We start from the raw sequence: 19,353 nt of genomic DNA on the forward strand, positions 1-19,353 counted from the left end.
AGCTCTGGTACCTGTGGGTTCAACGAGCACCAGGTGATTTTTGGTGATGACAGAGGATGTCCTTGTTGGCAGCTCCCTTCCATGTCCCTCCCTATTACTAACCTAGGATCCTGACATTAATAATTCAAAATTTACTTCCCTTTCCTTGGGAAGGTTCATATTGTATTTCTTGGCTCATTGCTCTTTAACATTACCTTTCCTTTCTGTCTTAAGTGTTAATATTACCACCTGCTCCACATCCTCCCCAGCACTGGTTATTGTCTATATTTTTATTATAGCTATTTTGGTGGGTGTGAAGTTGATCCATTGTTTCCGTAAATACCATTTATCGAGTTGGTTGAGAGAATTCTCTTCTATTCCTGGTTTTCTGAATGTTCTTATCACGAAAGGCTGAATTTTGTCCAATGCCTTTTCTGCCTTGAGATGGCTGTTTCCTCCCACTCTGTTCTACCAATGTGGTTCTGCTTATTTTCTTACTAGAGGCCCGATGCACGAAGATTCATGCAAGAATGGGCCTTCCTTCCCCTGGCTGCCGGCACTGCCTTCGCTCTGGCCTGGAGCTGCCCAGAGGCCCGGGGTGGCTGGGGCGGTGGGGAACGCCATGGCGACAACGAAGGCATCCCGCCCTGCCCCACCCCACCCCCGCCGCTTGGCGCCTGCAAATTAACCTGCCATCTTTGGCGGGTTAATTTGCATGCTCACTCCTGATTGGCTGGTGGGCATCATGAAGGTACGGTCAATTTGCATCTTTCTATTTTATTAGTGTAGATAGTGAACCACCCCGGGCCTCCTGGGACAGATCCCCTTTGGTCATGGTGTGTAATCCTTTTAACATGCTGTGGGATTTGGTTTGCTGGTATTTTGTTCAAAAATTTTGCATTTATACTCCTAAGGAATATTGATCTATAGTTTTCTTGTGATGTCTTTGTCTGGCTTTATTATGAGGACGATATTGGCTTCACCAAAGAGAGTTGGCAAATGCTTCCTTCTCCTCTGTTTTCAGAGTTTATAAGGAATTAGTACTATTTCATCTTTAAACGTTTGATACAGTGCAAAAAAACCCTGGTAAGCCATCTAGGCCAGGGATTTCTTTACAGGAAGATTTTAAATTACTAATTCAATTTTTTTGTTATAATCTATTCAGACTTCTAATTTCTTCCCAAGTCAGTTTTGGTGATTTGTGTCTTTCTAGCAATTGTTCCTGTTCATCTAAGTTGTCTATTTGTTGGCGTAAAGTTGTTACAGCATTGTCTTGTAATTCCGTTGATTTCTGTAGAGTTGATGCTTATGTTTCCTTCCATTGCTGATTTTGATCATTTGTATCTCCTCTCCCTTTTTCTTGGTTGGGCTATTTTGTCAATTTTGTTGATCTTTCCAAAGAACCAACTTGATTTTTCTATTATTTTTCTGATTTCTATTTCACCTATTTCATTAGTATCTTTATCAGTTCCTTTCTTCAGCTCGCACTGGATTTATTTTGCTCTGATTTTTAAAATTTATTAAGGTGAAAGCTTGGGTAATTAATTTCAGATCTTCCTTCCTTCCTTATTTAATTAATTTATTCCCCCCCCCCTTTTTTTTTACTGTCCTAAATTGTTTATTAGGTACGAATTTTACAAACATTACTTATATTAGCGGTAACGGTGGAACTGGAGAGTAGTGTGCCTTCTCCAAGCTGCACTGCGAGAACCACTAATTGTGTGGTGGGATTTGTGGCCCTTTCTAAGGCTACAGCTCTTGTGCCTGCAGATGTCAGCCCTCACATCTCCCTGGGCTTTCAGACTGGTTTGGTGATCCACTAGGTGTCAGGATTTCTTCTGATAGCCTATAGAATGGAGCAGTGAGGATAACTTCCAAGAATTTGTATGTGGAATCTTCACCAACCCAGTGAGAATTCAGGACTCTCAGAGCCCCAGAGTGGTGCCCAGCTAGCTCCAGAGCAACATAATGAGGCTTCCAGCAAACTTTAACTGGTTAGCACCATGATGGACAGGCTTGCCACTGGCTGCACCCTTAGGAACAGGGTGTTTGTGGCCACCACAGCACACACGAGTCCAATATATGACATAACCTTGTATTCCAGTCTGCTGTGCTTTATTGGGCTTGGTAGGCAGGGGTCCCAGTGGAGCGCAGAGAGCTGGTCTACTGCCAGCAGCACAGCCTGGAACAAAAGCACATTACACTGGCCTGCTTCTTCCTCCATAGCTCCTGGATGTACTTGTAAGCGCCCTTCTTGGTTTACCTGATGGCTGTGGGCAGCTGAGAAGGAAAAGACTTTCTCCCACAATCCCTTTTGGGCTCCTCCTCTTCCTTTCAAATATATGTGTTTAAAGCCATATATTTATCTTGCAGTGCTTTAGCTGCATCCCATAAATTTTGATATGTTGTTTTATTTTCATTCCAAAATATTTTTAAACTCTCCTTGTGATATCTTTAACACATGGGTTACTTAGAAATGGGTGTTTCCGTCTTGTTCACCACTGTATCTCTAACACTAAGCACTGGACTTAGCATATGGTAGATGCTCAATTTCTAAATATCTATAGATTTCCCAAATGTCATTCTGTTGTTGATTTCTAATTTAATTTTGTTGTGATAAGAGGATATATTTGGTATCATTTCAATCCTTTTACATAAAAGGTATTAAGACCTGCTTTATAAGCGAGCATATGGTGTACACTGGAGAATCTACCAGGGGCCCTTGAAACAAAGGTGTATTTTGTGGCTGTTATTGGATACAGTGTTCTGTACATTTTTATAAAAGACATGCATTCTATCTCTAGGAAATCTGCAACTCAATGCAGGAAGCCACATGGTAAATGACAGTCATATGCAGTACTCACCCAAGTACATATAGGAGGTGGCGAAAAGGAGAACGCGTTCCCCAGGGATCCAACCTCTGAATTTCAGGAAGAGGAATTACGAGGGAGAAGCTATAAAATGGACTTAGATTTATTAAGAAAACGGTACTGTCATTAAAAAAAAAAATGATTGCAATTTTAAAGCTGATTATTCGTGAATTTCAGGGTTCCTATTCAGATTGGTTTGGAAAAGACAATTTATCACTGAACTATGGATTTTCTAAAATCACATTTATTATAGAAAATATTTATAACCTTATCACGATTAATTAATTACTCACTGCTCAGCGTAATGACAGTACCTGAATCTAATTGATAGACAATTGTGCCTTTTTCCTCTCCTACAATTTCTGGTACCTTTTCATTTCCTGTAGGTTGATAAAAATATTCTGGTTGAGGTGGAACTCCCTCTGAAAGAAGACATTTAAAAAGTACAAAATAAGAAAAAATACAGAATCACTTGTCAGAACCTAAGTTTCTAACTTGTTTATAAGTTGTCTTGCTTCTTTCCATAAGACTATGAGGAGACTTTTAACAAAAAACAATAAACTTTAAATAGAAGACTTAAAAGTAAGCTGGAAAAGTCAATACAGTTGCTGTACTAACTCTTTAAAATTTGGCCCTGAGCTTCCTTTTAAAATCAGGAAAATATGATCTGTTACATACTTTTTATTACCACAGAGGAATAAGTATATCACTTGTTTCAGAGAAAACAAAGGCTTTTTCATCAACATTCAATTCTAAAAGCTTCCTCGTATGAAACTTGGGGAACTTCTCCATATCATTTAAAGTGATGAAAACCAAGGGCATACAAAGACACAACTCAGTAAAAGACAATGTTCCTTTCTTCTCTTTAAGGTAATGGGGAGTAATGAGGCTCTGACAACTCAGTTTAAACAGCAGGTACTTGCTATTAGAGCTCTTTGAAATTAAAAAAAAATGCTTTAAAAAAAGATTTAATGGTTTTTTTAGTGGATTATGTTTTACACTTTTTAATTTTCCTTTTGGAATTGAGTCCAAAATCTTCACAGGAATTCTCTATCTTATTCTATTTTATATAGAGAACTATAAAATCCTATTGTTTGGCCTGATCAACTTGGACTTTTATCTAAGAACGAGAGGCCTGATGCACAAAATTCCTGCAATATAGGTCTTCCTTCCCCTGGCTGCTGGCCCCGGCTTCCCTCCTGCACCCAGGACCTGGGCTTCCCTCATAGCCCCAGCTTTGTCCAGAAGGACGTCTGGAAGGACGTCCAGTCTAATGAGCATATTATGCTTTTATTATTATAGATTGTGCAGAATAGGGACAGATGACCTTAGGAATTCTCAGCTACTGTGCAAACTCAAAATGCGCCCCCCCCAGCCCCGCCACACACATTTCCAAACACCCAAAGAGCAGTTCTATCCCAACTATGAAATAAGCCCATCCCTATATTTCAGCTTCATCTCATCTTTCAGGCTCAATGTTTCACGGTTGCCCAAACATGACATTCTCTTTTTCTGTTTCCTTTAATTGGAATACTTTTCTTTGACTCTCTCAATTGGATTACTTCTAACTTCTCCTTCAGATCACAGCTGACATTTCAACTCATTTTGGAAACCCTTAGTGATCTTCCAAGCTGAGGTTAAGTGTTCCCAAGGGATCAAACTCTATGCAATTGCCTGGTTGTATCTTTAACTTTCCCACTAGTCTGTGAGCTCTGGGTATCTCTGTCTTGTTCATAACTGTATATCTAACACTAAGCATTGTACTTAGCATATGGTAAATGCTTCATCAATATTTATTGAGTGAATAATAAATGAGGAAAGGGAGAAAATAAGAAACATCCAGTTGTTTATCCAGCAGTCTAAAGCAGAGACATTATGTCTGGTAGATATAAGTATCCTACCAATTAGCAAAGTCCCCACTTTTCAATGCAATCCACTTCTGAAAATGCTTCATAAAATGAGTGCTGAAGATTATATTTGCACCAATAGCTCAAAGATATGACCAGCAATGCCATAAAAAAATGTCTCTAACTGCCCAGCCGGTGTGGTTCAGTGGTTGTGTGTCGACCCATGCACTAAGAGTTCACAGGTTTCATTCATGGTCAAGGCACATGCCTGGATTTTGGGCTCGATCCCCAGTAGGGGGTGTGCAGGAGGCAACCGATGGATGCTTCTCTCTCTCTCTCCCCCTCTCCCTTCCTCTCTTTAAAATCAATTTTTTAAAAAGTCTCTACCAGTCCCATAAAAACTCCAATAAACTAAAAATATGATTAAAAACAGTACAAACTACGTTCTGACATATATGGTGTGCATCAACTATATCAAGGCCAGTAAAAATACAACTTTTATAAAACTCAACTAAGCACATTAATACTGAGATGGGAATAATCTAGAAAACAGATTTAAGTAAGAATATATTTTGGCCTCTAATAAGGCATCCTTCATTCCAATGGACTCTGAAACATTCTAATTTACACATTAGTGTAACTTTTGACTTTGGTGAGTGTATTTCAGTATCCCAGGGTGAGATAATCATTTTGGGGTGAGATGAGAGGTGTTGAATTTGTCCTGCCTTGTACTTTAGCATATAGGATTTAAAACTATGAGGTTTTGTAATAAAGTCTGTCAGAACAGCAAGACTATGACACATAAGTCACATACCAATATGCTGAATGCTTTCTTTGATGACCTCGCATTCTATTGGCCACCTGGGAACCTGCAGTTGCCCGCTGCAAGAGTAAAAAGCGAAGAGATCTTGGGGTTCCCGAAGACATGGGTTTACTTCACCAAAATCATTGTGAAGAAAGAGTCTGCTCCTGAGAAGTGATGAACTCAGCATAAAGGAATCTGCCAAAGGGCAAGGGAATGAGTGAGTGGCTTCTTTCTTCCTTGGGAACTTGACTGATCAACTAGAACCACTAAGTAACTCTAAGCACTACTAAAATATGAGCACAGCCCTAGCTGGGTGCTAAGTGGGTAGAGCATTGGCCCTCGGACCAAAGGATTGCAGATTCTATTCCCAGTCAAGGGCACCTACCTTGCCAGAACCGGTTTGGCTCAGTGGATAGAGCGTCGCCCTGCGGACTCAAGGGTCCCGGGTTCGATTCCGGTCAAGGGCATGTACCTTGGTTGCAGGCACATCCCCAGTGGGGTGGCGTGCAGGAGGCAGCTGATCGATGTTTCTCTCTCATCGATGTTTCTAACTCTCTATCCCTCTCCTTCCTCTCTGTAAAAATCAATAAAATATAAAAAAAAAAAAAAAAAAAAAAAAAAAAAGGGCACCTACCTTGGTTGGAGGCTTGATCCCTGACCCAGGTCAGGGCATGTGCAGAAAGCAACCAATCCATGTGTCTCTCTCACATTGATGTTTATCTCTTTCTCTCTTCCCCTCCTCTCATCCTTCCATTCTCTCTCTCTCTCTCTCTCAAAAAAAAAAAAAAAAAAAGGCACAGATGTGCAATCCTATGACATATTTCTCCTTCAAGGAGATTTAGTCCAGGATGATGGCATAGAAATGATAAAAATCAAATTAAAATTTGACACAGCCTATTAAATATTTAAGTGTGAAGTTTTAAGAGTAAATTAGAAGAAACATTTTTGTGTTTTAAAAAAATCAGAGCTATGTATTTAAGACATCTCAACAGTGGGTTGCAAATGAATAAAAAGTTATTTAATGTGTTCTATTACTTTTGTTTAGAGTGAGGCAAGAGAGGGAACTTTCAACTCACCCATTAGCATTTTAGAAAAATGTACATGAAACTATTAAAAACAATCTGCAATTTAAATTTCAAGCTCAAAATATAACCATTCAAAGGACAGAGTGACTTTGAAAACAGAAGATGATACGGGAAGTGGGAGCGTAGTGTGAATGGTCAGGAGAGAGAGAGAGGAGCTCTTGGCAAGTAGAGAATGAGAAAAAAGGGAGGAAAAGAAAGGTTTTCTGGGAGAAAGAAAAAGAAAGGAAATGAGAGGAAGAATGAAAAGACAGAAAATAACGAGGAAGGAACGAAGGCCCCTCAGTGTGGTGATTCTCAGCTCTGGTGGGGAGAGAAGGGGTGAAGACATGTTCCCACAAAGGAGTTTTGAGTTTTCTGGTCTGGAGGGACATGAGATACCTTTGCTCACAGCGTCTGTCTGTTGATGCACAGCTGAGGATAGACAGGTAGGCCCTAAAAAGAGGAAGGAGAGGCACGGTTTTCTTTTTTCTGCCCCTTTCCATCCTCCCATCCCCATTTTGGGGCCCACTATTTCTGTCTCTAAATCTTTTCCTCACTGTTTAATTGGGGGTGGGGCAATAAACATTTTAAAATATGGTGAAGGCCGAAACCGGTTTGCCTCAGTGGATAGAGCATCGGCCTGCGGACTGAAAGGTCCCAGGTTCGATTCCGGTCAAGGGCATGTACCTGGGTTGCGGGCACATCCCCAGTGGGAGATGTGCAGGAGGCAGCTGATCGATGTTTCTCTCCCATTGATGTTTCTAACTATCTATCTCTCTCCCTTCCTCTCTGTAAAAAAATCAATAAAATATATTTAAAAAAAAATAAAATATGGTGAAGCTGTTCAATCTCATTCATAAAGAAATGTAAATCAAAATGAGAAGGAGATGTCAGTTTTTTTACCTAATGGGAAAAGCATGTATAGGTTTGCACACTCATCCTGGCAAAGGTGTAAATAAACAGGTATTCTCAGGCACCGCTGCCAAGAAGCTCAATTGGTGCAACCATTCTGGAAAGCAGTCTAGCCGTATCTAGTATGATTTATATTTACATACTCTTTTTTTTTTTAAACCCTAATCCAGAACCTGGAGAAAAAATTTAAAGGTCATGCTAGCATTTATTGAGCACTTACAAATAATTAGAAAGTATAAGGATATCTGCATATATTCAATAGTGAGAAATGATGGTAGCTTGGGCTGGGGGCAGGGAGGATGTGGAGTAAAGAGAAGCAAATTGATGTTTGGTTGAATATGTATTTAGGGGGGAAATCTATTGAATTCCTGCCCTTGGATTCTAGAAGAAATCTGTGGAATACCTTTAAAAAATTATTTTTGCTTAAGCTGGAATTGGTTTCCACCACTCTTTTGCAAAGAGCCTTAACAAATATATCCATCAAACCTGTGTGAAAAATCAATGTTTTACTCTTGACCAAAAAGTTTTAACAAATTTTCCAACAATTCGGAGGAAGATAATGTATAGTATTTTAATTTAAACCTACAATCCAAAGTAGATCGAGAGAGAACATTTTTGAGTGATGACAGAAACAGTGGCCAAGGCTGCTCCTCTGGCTTCTCCTACGGTAGACCATGTTCTCCGGAATACCTAGAGCAGCTGCTCAAGGCACTGAGGGTTCTGGGGATCACATATAGGGAGTATTACTCACATAGAAGGTTCTCCTTTTCCAGGTGGTTTGGTATCAAATCATCTCTTCCCCCAAAAGAGTCACTCGAGACAAATCGGGGCTTATTCTTCCAAACATGCTGGTGCGTAGCCGCGTTTGGCACACTGCCTCTTTCACCTAAGAAAAGGCAGTTTAAATGAAAGGTGCTGGAAGGCTAGTTACCACCTCTAACATCTAGGTGCATAGCCAAACCACTACTACCAACCGCCACTACCACCGGCCTTTACAACGAATACATCTCATTTTCCAAAGAGTCTTCACATTCCGGTTTATTTGAGTTAAACATCATTTTCTCCATTTTACAGTGAGGAAAAGACTTGAGAGGCAGCATGATATAGTGGAAAGAGAAAGGGCACGGGAGGCAGAAAGACCGGTGGCTCTAGTATAAGAGCAGCCAAGAGAGCCCCACCAAGTGAAGGCCGGTACTCCAAGTGGGAGTGGAACTGCTTTTGTCCTGAGGGCTCTGCTGAATCTGGCAAACTGGAAATTCAGTTTTCAACAACTTAGCAATCACTTAAAAAATGAAATAGTTAATAGGAAAGTTTAACAAGGTTGACAGAAATAAAATCAATATAAAAACTTAATTGTATTTCTAAATAGTAGGAACAAAGTTAGAAAACCAAAATTTAAAAAGATACCATTTCAACAGCATAAAAATATGAACTTCTATGAAAAAACTGTACTAGTAAACCTTTATTGGGAGAAATTAAGGAAGACCTAACTAAATGGAGAATTCGACTATATTCAGAGATTGGAGAACCCAACATTGGGAAATTCTCAGTTCTTGTGAAATTAGATTTTATAGATTCAGTGTAATCCCAACTATTTTTTTAAACATCACAAGCCAATTCTAAAATTATATAAAAAGGCAAGAATAACCAAGACACAATCCAGCATATTGAATTTTTAAAGGCAAAGACAAAAATACTGTCTTACTGAAGGGTCCCGGGTTCGATTCCAGTCAAGGGTATGTACCTTGGTTCTGGGCACATCCCCAGTAGGAGGTGTGCAGGAGGCAGCTCATTGATGTTTCTAACTCTCTATCCCTCTCCCTTCCTCTCTGTAAAAAAATCAATAAAATATATTTTAAAAAAAATACTGTCTTAATGCCATTTGGTAGAATTAACAAAGAGTGGTATTAGTGTAAGGGTAGACAAACAGATAATGGGAAAGGAATACTTTTCATTAATAGTGCTGGAAAAATTCATCATTAGTTTATCCTAGCATAACTCTCCCAGTTAATGAAACAATTTATTTCAGGAACCCAGGAAAAGTGATGCTGGATAAGAACAAGGTATTACCTTTAAAGTAGCCATAGTACTGGAGGTGATGGTACATAAAGACTTCATAGGGATCAGGAAGAGTCTGTAAAAGGAAAGGCCATCTCAATCAGGAAAGTGCTTTCAAATAGTACTGAACTCTTAACAAAAGGTAGGCAAACACTGTTGCAGAGGGCAGTATACTTGACTTCTGTAAATAAACCAAGTGAGATATTTACACAAATCATTCTGTCCTGGGGATCAAGATCTCCAGCTAGAAAAAGGTGCCACCAGCAGATACCTTCTGATCTAGTACTGGATTTCTGTGGAGTTCCTGGAGAGGGGTGTGTACCGACCTTCTGCTTTAGCTCTGCTTCCAATGCTGGCAACATGTTGCTTCTGTATGGCATACTGAAGACCAGTCATTCACATAGGCATCCAGCCACACCCTTGCCCGGTTTCCAAAAGGGCAGCTGATTACACAGAAGCTAAAAAACCAGAACAGGGCAATTGAAACACCTGCCGATAGTCATCATCCCCACCCTTCGCTTCCGCAGCTCCCCCGCGATTTTAGGAAACCCTAAAACATCGCTCCTTTCCTGCCAACTTGGTGTCTGCTCAAACAAGGACCCGGCTGGTGGTTCCCATGATGAGGCCCGGGGGCGTACCTGAGAAATTAGGGAGGGCGACACGTCTTCCAGCCTTCTCCTCCCGAGGCACCCGTACCCTTGCAGGCCCCATGCTTTCCTCTCCGCAAGCAGAGAGATGCCGCAAGATGTGAAAAAAACGAGAAAAGTTGTCTCGGGGTGGATGGAAAAGAAAAGTCAGAGGCCCGAAATTCAGGGGTTCAGGGCTTCCTGGTCCGGGTAAAGGCGTGAAGGGCAGTTTCCCGAAGAGTGGTGGTGGCCGGGAAGGGAGATTTCCGAGAAGCGCAGAGGGAAGGGTGCAACCGCCTCTGCGCGCCTGCCTGTCCCAGGCTCAGTGGAGGGCGCGGCGCCTATGGTGGTTGAAAATCCTAGGCGAGGCGGGGGGCCAGATGCCCAGCTGTGCACGGAGCAGAGGAGCTAACCTCGCTCACCCTCCACCGCTTTCGGCTAGGGCGCCGGTAGCCTAGCAACCAGGAAACCAAAGCAGGAGGGCGGGGCGGCCGGCGCTTCCGGGGAGCGAGGCCCCGCCTCCCAAGGAAAAGTTGCTGCGCCCTGTTTTTGGGTAATCAATGGTAATTGGGTTGAAATACAAAGCCTGTAGTCATACTCCAAACTTCTTTGCTGTTCCATTAGGTAACAAGTATTGCTCTTTTAGGTAACAAGTAAAGCCAGCTCCACGCCAGAAATGAAAAATTACTTTCGCTGGGCAGGTGTGGCTCAGTAGTTGACCTTGGACACTTGAATCAGGAGGTCAAGGTTGAATTCCCAGTCAGGGGACATGCCGGGGTGGGGGGTGGGGGGGGGGGGCGGTTGCCAGCTCCATCCCCAATAGGGTGAGTGCAGAAGGCAGCGGATTAATGATTCTCTCATCATCTCTCTCTCCCTCTTCCTTCCTCTCTGAAATCAAAAACATAAAAAGTAAAAAATCAATTAAAAATATTTGAAAGAAAAATTACTTTCTACAATAAAAATTAAAGAAACAAAGTTAAATTAAACCCACATATTTTGTAAGATTTTTTAAAATCTCAATTTGGTAGGATAGTGACAAAGGCACTGATGCTCTGTAGAAATTTAAGAGCTAGTTGACAACCTCTATTTCTAGAAATTTGCTCTATGCAATTACAAGAAAAACAATTTAGCCTTGGCCAGTTTTTCTCAGTGGCTAGTGTTGGCCCACAGAGAAGGTTCGTGGGTTCGATTCATGGTCAGGGGCACAAATCTAAGTTCAAGTTCTGGGTCCCTGTGGGGGGGTGCATGTGGGAGGTGACTAGTCTGTCTCTTTCATGGCCATGTTTCTCTCTCTTTTCCCCTTCTCCCTCCCTAGAAATCAATGGAAAAAATTCTCAGGTGAGGATTAATAATAACACACAATTTATATACAAAACGGTCACCCCAATACTTGCATAATGGTAACATCTAACACACTAGCATACATGACACTGGTTAGGTAACATTTTAAAATTACATGCATAAATATACCAAAATAAAATTTAAACTATTGTCTTTGGTTGACTTTATATGTCCGTATCTGTAAGTACAGGGTGTTTCAAAACAATTTATATACACTTTTGCATTATTAATTCCAATGGGTTAAATCTGAAAAAGAAACATCAAGTGTGGAGAAACCAAGATGGCGGCATAGGTAAACAGCGGAAATTGCTGCCTCGAACAACCACTTCAAAAATACAACTAAAAGACAGAACGGACATCATCCAGAACCACACGAAGGCTGGCTGAATGGAAGTTCTACAACTAGAAGGAAAGAGAAAAGCATACCAGGACTCAGAGGAGGTGTGGTTTGGAAGTGAAGTGCAGAGGTACGGAGGCGAATTTGGAAAGGGCTGGCGGCTGAGGACATGATTGTCTTTTTCAATCGGGAGGGAGTCTCAACTCCAGTTCCGGGTGAGTCTCTGGGGACCCAGACTCATACGGGGAGAGGCTAGACCAGGGGTGGGCAAACTTTTTGACTCGAGGGCCACAATGGGTTCTTATACTGGACCGGAGGGCCGGAACAAAAGCATGGATGGAGTGTTTGTGTGAACTAATATAAATTCAAAGTAAACATCATTACATAAAGGGGCACGGTCTTTTTTTTTTTTTTAGTTTTATTCATTTCAAATGGGCTGGATCCGGCCCGAGGGCCGTAGTTTGCCCACGCCTGGGCTAGACTGTCTGGCATCGGTCGGACCTCGAGGGTGGCTTTCTCTCAGAGGTGCTTGCAGCGATTACCGGGACACTGAGAAGCGGGACACTAAGAAGCGGGACCTCTTAGGGCAGGACTGAGTAGTAGCCATAGCTGCTTGCTCCACCCTGTTGATCCCCTGGGACCCCGCCCCACCCAAGCTGTGTGCCGGCTTTTGCATATGAAAAGCCTGGCCCTTTGAAATCTGAAAATTACCTAACCAACTGCAGCTGGCCCAAGGCCCCACAGCAGCTTGCTTTCCTTCACAGCTAAGCTCCTGCAGGGTAGGCTCAGGCAGAGGCTAAATTAGCACCTCCTTAGCAATCCAAGAGCCAGTGTACCCAGTGGTCAGAGTGGGACCATCCAGATTCCAACTCCTCAGATCCATAAGGGACACACTCAGGGGGCAGATTCAGTGGGCACCAAAGCCCCACTGAAGCAAGTCTTGCCCCAGAAGGGTGTCTCCAGCTCAGTTCTCCCACTGCAGACACAGCTGATTCTCACAGCCAACTGGCCTGGAGGTCAATTCCTCCCAGTGATACCTACAACAATCAAGGCTTAACTACAACAAGACTGTGCACAAAGCCCACAAGGGGGTGCACCAAGAGTGTCCACCTCAGATAACTGGGGAGGCTGAGCTACTGAGCTCTATAGGACACCTAGCACAGAAAGCCACTCTATCAATACAGGGAAGCATAAAAAATGCGGAGACAAAGAAACAGGTCACAAATGACAGAAATGGAGGAAAGCAAACTACTGGATATAGAATTCAAAACCACACTTTTAAGGTTTTTCAAGAATTTTCTAAAAACCGCCAATAAACTTAGTGAGACACTTGAAATCTAGTGAGACCGCCTATAAATTTAATGAGATCCTCAATAAGTCTAGGGAGACCCTTGAGGTGAAAAAGGACCAACTAGAAGTTAAGCATACACTGAGTGAAATAAAGAATATTATACAGACTTCCAACAGCAGAGGATCGCAAGAATCAAGTCAAAGATCTGAAATACGAAGAAGCAAAAAACACTCAACCGGAAAAGCAAAAAGAAAAAAGAATCCAAAAATATGAAGATAGTTTAAGGAGCCTCTGGGACAACTTCAAGCGTACCAACATCTGAATTATGTGGGTGCCTCAAGAAGAGAGAGAGCAAGATATTGAAAACCTATTTGAAGTAATAACGACAGAAAACTTCCCCTACCTGGTGAAGGAAACAGACTTACAAGTCCAGGAAGTGCAGAGAACCCCAAACAAGAGGAATCCAAAGAGGACCACACCAAGACACATCATCATTAAAATGCCAAGAGCAAAAGACAAAGAGAGAATCTTAAAAGCAGCAAGAGAAAGACAGTCAGTTAGCTGCAAGGGAGTACCCATATGACTGTCAGCTGATTTCTCAACAGAAACTTTGCAGGCCAGAAGGGAGTGGCAAGAAATATTCAAAGTGATGAATGCCAAGAACCTATAACCAAGATTACTTTATCCAGCAAAGCTATCATTCAGAATTGAAGGTCAGATAAAGAGCTTCAGATAAGGAAAAGCTAAAGGAGTTCATCACCACTAAACCAGTATTATATGAAATGCTGAAAGGTATCCTTTGAGAAGAGGAAGAAGGAGAAAACGGTAAAGATACAAATTATGAACAACTACACATCTGTCAACAAGTGAATCTAAAAATCAAGTGAATAAAATAATCTGATGAACAGAATAAACTGGTGATTATAATAGAATCACGGGCATAGAAAGGGAGTGGACTGACTATTCTCGGGGAGGGGGAAGGGATCTGGGGGATGCGGGAAGAGACTGGACAAAAATCGTACACCTATGGATGAGGACAGTGGGGGGTAAGGGCAGAAGGTGGGGTGGGAACCGGGTGGAGGGAAGCTATGGGGGAAAAAAAGAGGAACTGTAATAATCTGAAAATAAAGATTTAATTTAAAAAAAAATCAAGTGTGTATTCATTTTTTGGGGACACCCTGTATGTATTACTTTTATAATCAGAGGGTTGAAAAAGCACATTTTCGCAAAATGTTAAACATATTACATTATTTCCTGGATTTTAGTAAGTCAGACATTAGCTATTATAGAGTACAAACTCCAAAATTGAAGAAACACAGCATCTTCTGGTACTAGAAGCGTTTTTCTAACCCTGCCTGCCCTCCAACCGATTCAAAATCTTGCTCTTTTTTAGAGTTGTCCTTTAATGTTTGCCTCCCTATCATCAATTAAGATTGACTTGTCTTGGTTACATAATCATGAAATAACAGGCTTAGAAGAGCAAAACGACAATCAGAAGTATAAAAAAAGCTTTATTAGTGTATATATACAAATTTACAAGGTCAGAAACTGGAGAAATACAAAGAGCTTTAAGACACAATTTGCCTTTTCTTCAGTTTAAAGTGACTTTTACCTGATTGTGATACAATAGAAAATACAGAATAGTAAACTGCTTTTTAAATACTGGAATTTTATGGAAAATACGTTCACACATGACAGGGAGGTGAATTTTGGAATAAGACAATATCAACACTTCTGTTACATTTACTGCCGCAGATGTAAGGAGAAATTTTCAAAATCAAAGACCCGAACTTGCTGCTGCTGCCTGTACTGAAATTTAAATATTTAATCTAGCATACGAAATGACAGCTATCAATTCTAGAATGTGTGAGATTGAATACTTGCACATGATAAATGACTTGATATATCCTAGCACTCCAGGGGCAGACTGGAGGAAGGTCAGAAAGATCTGATAATCCCAGTTAAGCAAGGTAGAATACAGAGCTGCCTTCTTAATTGCACTTGTTCTGGAGTAGAAGTTAATGAGAGAGAGAACCATACTAGGAACCCTTATTGAGCCTCCATGAGGCAGGAAAAATCCTTCACTTTCTGTCAGTGTCCTCTAAAAGGGTGTCACACTCATGAGCCACATGTTCCAGAGTGATGAGGTTAATGTACCTAACATGCTGAGTTTGTCAGTGTGAGAACAAAGGCAGCCAGGTCAAAGCAGTCATCTTACCCTTCAGCAAAACAGAAAAAATTTCACTTCCCAAATGTGAAAACTTTACAGGTGTTATGTTCTTGCCCAGGAAATTCAAAATTCATATGCTCTCCCTCATAACATTTATAGTTTATTGACAACATAAAACAGGTTAAGACTCTGAACTAAATACACACATCCACACACACACACACATCCACACACACCCAATAAACATTTGTTTTTTAATTTTTAAAAATATTATGTGTTTGGTGCCATTTTCCTTCGTTTTAGTCTTGCTCGCCAATCTTCAGGAAGGGCTTCAAAATTAGCATTTCTCTCTGCCATGCCACTGTGAAAACAACAAACAGATTACTTCACTGGGAAGAAAAAGAATGAATCTGTTCATTACCTAGTACGTAAGAAAAAACCTCTTAACTGAAACTGAAAATTTGACCTATCACATCTATGTTCATGAAAATGTTCAAGTTTCTCAGCTAAGTACTAGCAAATTCTTTATCAAATTTCTTCTGATGGGTCAACAAAAGACATACACACATTTCATTTTTACTCATCTCCAACAACCATTAAAGCCACACTGAAGGAGTAAAACATTCTTATAGAAGTTTATCTTGGCCACTAGGAGTTATGATTCTTTAAGGAAGATTTTTAAATCTTTAACATACCATAAGGGACCTTTGGACCTAATGTTTTAGAAATTCTCTTTTGATCAGTTCTATTTGTAAAGATTGATATCTCATGACAGTCATTTAAAAAATAAATTAAAGTTCATATTCTATCTTGCAATGATGAGAATGGGTGCACTGGATACTTTTATAAATCTAAAATAATCTAAGATAAATTACAAGATCACTGTAATTACCTCCCATCATCTTAAATCATTTGCTAATTTCATCTTATAGGAATTCACTATTCAATTCCCAGCAATACTAAAAAAGACTAAAATAATAAAAAAACTGAATAATGGAATCACCTACGAGGATGATGCAAAAGTGAAATAAACTATCACTAACACCATCCCTCAGTTTTATTATTATGTTGCCGAAAACAGCACATCACTTTTCAAGGAAATATAAAATGAAGTTTGGAGACATTTGCATAGTCTTTTTTGCTTTTACAAGTATAAGATGAATGCAAAGAGACAGAGAGTGGCACTAGATTCAATTTCATAATCTAGTATTTTATAACATGAACCCAGACCATCTTGTTTTCCTAAAAAGATGTGCAGCAGGAATCTTCCCCGGTTTCCGATGCTGCATGATAAAATTTATTTGATAGGGTTCTCAAGTGGACAAATGCTGAAAGCAAGTGTGCAGTGATTGGAGAGAAGTAGGTATTTTAGAAACAAATTCACTGGAATGACCATTCAATTGACATGTATGTATCAAAAAATGAAAATGTTTTCAATTATGAAGCAACGAATGACGATCTTCTCTCAAATTTTTTTCTAGTGAGTACATAAAGTATGATATTATTTATTTTGTATACTTTTTTTAACATTACAATTTTGTTACTTCCAAATATTTTCATATGTACTGTGTTTATGGATGTTGCAAGAGCAAGAACCATAAATAAGCTGGACCTATCAGAGACGAATTTGAAATTGGCATCAATCACTATAAGAGAAGTATGGTCCAGATTACACATGACAACTGAGCAACATCAGAAGGATGCTGCTCATTTCAGTATGCATGCCTTTCAAAACTAGGAAAATAAAGAATACAAATTTGGGTTAACCATGTGTAAATTCTTATTAAAATTTCTTTTTTTAAAAATATTTTGTATTAATTTCAGAGAGGAAGGGAGAGGGAGAGAAACATCGATGAGAGATAATCATTGATTGGCTGCTTCCTGCATGTCCGCTACTGGGGATTGAGCCCGCAACCCGGGCATGTGCCCTTGACCGGAATCGAACCCGGGACTCTTCAGTCCACAGGCTGATGCTCTATCCACTGAGCCAGACTGGCTAGGGTCTTAGCCCAGGTCCTAGGTGCCAGAGGGAAGTCGGTGCCGGCAGCCAGGGGAAGGAAGGCCTACTCTTGCATGAATTTCATGCATTGGGCCTCTAGTATAATAATGATATGCTAAGGCTACTCAACCACTCGCTATGATGTGCACTGATCACCAGGGGGCAGACGCTCTGACCAAGAGGTTAGCTTGCTGCTGGGGTCCAGCTGATCGGGGACTGGAGATGAGCCGGACATGCCCTGGAGCCCTCCCTCATCCCTCCCTGACCCTGATTGTGCACTGGGCCTCTAGTCTGTAAAATAAAATAAAAAAATATATATATATACATATAAGGGTCTACTGTATCCATAAGTAAATGGGGAAGTATGCTGTGTTAAAAACCATTCCTTTGCATAAGATGAGCAGTTGATGGGAGAAAGTATTACAATTCTGATAGTTCTGATGTTGAAAAAGGCCAAAACCTAATTTTTATAGATAAATGTTTCTATGAATTAATCACAACCCACCCCACCCCACCTTTGGTCTCTTTTCTTTTACCTGACCAGCTGCTGCTGTTTCCACTCTTCAATTCGCTTCTGTGCAGTTGATTCCCGGTCCTCTTCACTGGAACTAGAGTTCTCCTCTTCATCTAACTCACGCTGTATGCTCTGCCACTTCTTTACCAGAGATGGCATTTTTGTTTTACTCTTCTTTGCCTATAACAAAGGTTAAAGGTCAGAAGGAATTTAATACATAAGATAAGAAAATGAGTCCTCCATATGACATTAGGATCTTTTCTTAGTGCTAAGGAATAAGTAAACTTTAAAACCAAAAGAACAGAAACAGAAAATAAGTACCATTCTACAGTTTTTGCCACCAAAGATTTCTATCAACTATAAACTTAATGCTTGGTTAAAAAGAAAAACTGTAAATGTAGCTATTTTATGAAATCAGGCCAGAAAAATTTCCTTTATTAGCCTCCTTATTCTATGGAATTCAGAACTGTAGCCTTTATCTCACCTCAGAATTATGGTGTTCCCCTTTACAAATTTTAAATAGATGCAGTGTTAACATCAAGTGAAAAATAGAACTAAGAAACCAATGACCAACTTTTCTGGAAAGAGCAACAAAGTCAATAGCAACTATTAAATATGAAAAAAAGCAAGAATCTATCAAAATATGAATGATGATATTAATTCTAAGAAGGGGGGTATTATGATAAATTTTACTTCTTTTGGCTTACGTTTGTTTATAAATTGTCTATAATACATATGCACTTTTGTAGTAAAGAAAAATAATTGTGATATTTGCAAAAAGAGAACTATATATCCAACATGGCTTGTTCCATCCCTTCAGGCTTTTCTGATCAATGGTACTCTAGCAAAGAGCCCTTCCCCCACACCTTATCTAAAACAGCACTACCTACGTAGCAAAGACCAAACACATTCTGTCATCTAATACTGCTTCCATGCTCCCCCCCCACAGCATTTTTAATGAAAATAAAAAATATTTTTATTGATTTCAGAGAGGAAAGAAGGTGATAGAAAGACCAATGATGAGAGTGAATCATTTATTGGATGCTTTCTGCACCCACACTACTGGGCATCAAGCTTGCAAACTGGGCATGTGCCCTGACCAGGAACCAAACCATGACCTCCTGGTTCATAGTTTGGGGCTCAACCACTGAGCCATGCTAGCCAGGCCTTTCACTGCATTTTAAAACACTGAACATTTATTTGCTTATCTGACTCCCCAATTCTATTCCTGTATCTCCCCCAATCAGCCAGTAGAGAAGCTCCACAAAAGCAGTAAGTATATTTGTTTTACTACCAAATCCCAAGCTCCTAGGGAGAATGCCTGATAAGTAGTATGCATTCAAAATATACTGGTTGACATGTGTGATTAATTATGTGAAATTAGAGAACCATTGTATTAGAAATTGTTTTTAAAGAGGAGCAATGATTCTCCCTCATCATTGATGTTTCTATCTCTCTCTCCCTCTCCCTTCCTCTCTAAAATCAATAAATATATTTTAGCCCTAGCCAATTTGGCTCAGTAGATAGAGCGCTGGCCCAT

At 40.3% G+C, this 19,353-nt stretch overlaps 2 protein-coding genes and 1 pseudogene across 5 annotated transcripts in view; all 3 read right to left on the reverse strand.

The window, feature by feature from the left end:
- The window catches only part of AGBL2 (AGBL carboxypeptidase 2), a 36,096-nt gene extending 25,511 nt beyond the window's left edge, over window positions 1-10,585 (reverse strand). For 3 of the 4 annotated variants that reach the window (XM_070428007.1, XM_070428006.1, XM_070428009.1), the window contains exons 1-7: window positions 10,174-10,585; window positions 9,862-9,993; window positions 9,548-9,611; window positions 8,229-8,363; window positions 6,965-7,018; window positions 5,511-5,696; window positions 3,164-3,271 (exon numbers count right to left, since the gene is read on the reverse strand). In XM_070428007.1, the coding sequence (XP_070284108.1) occupies window positions 3,164-3,271; window positions 5,511-5,696; window positions 6,965-7,018; window positions 8,229-8,363; window positions 9,548-9,611; window positions 9,862-9,915 (601 nt within the window). In that variant the 5' untranslated portion in view covers window positions 9,916-9,993; window positions 10,174-10,585. The remainder of the gene's footprint in view (window positions 1-3,163; window positions 3,272-5,510; window positions 5,697-6,964; window positions 7,019-8,228; window positions 8,364-9,547; window positions 9,612-9,861; window positions 9,994-10,173) is intronic. The other variant, XM_070428008.1, reaches the window with a different exon arrangement.
- On the reverse strand, window positions 1,617-2,830 carry LOC139017602 (large ribosomal subunit protein eL15-like; annotated as a pseudogene).
- Window positions 10,586-14,621: 4,036 nt separating the features above from the next.
- FNBP4 (formin binding protein 4) overlaps window positions 14,622-19,353 on the reverse strand; it is a 37,119-nt gene continuing 32,387 nt past the window's right edge. Inside the window, exons 16-17 of the mRNA XM_070428011.1 lie at window positions 17,836-17,993; window positions 14,622-15,661 (exon numbers count right to left, since the gene is read on the reverse strand). Of these exons, the coding sequence (XP_070284112.1) occupies window positions 15,571-15,661; window positions 17,836-17,993 (249 nt within the window). The 3' untranslated portion in view covers window positions 14,622-15,570. The remainder of the gene's footprint in view (window positions 15,662-17,835; window positions 17,994-19,353) is intronic.

Source organism: Myotis yumanensis, unplaced genomic scaffold (genome assembly GCF_028538775.1).
Source record: "Myotis yumanensis isolate MYYU_CA2020_CCGP unplaced genomic scaffold, mMyoYum1.0.hap1 SCAF_10, whole genome shotgun sequence".
NCBI lineage: Eukaryota > Metazoa > Chordata > Mammalia > Chiroptera > Vespertilionidae > Myotis > Myotis yumanensis.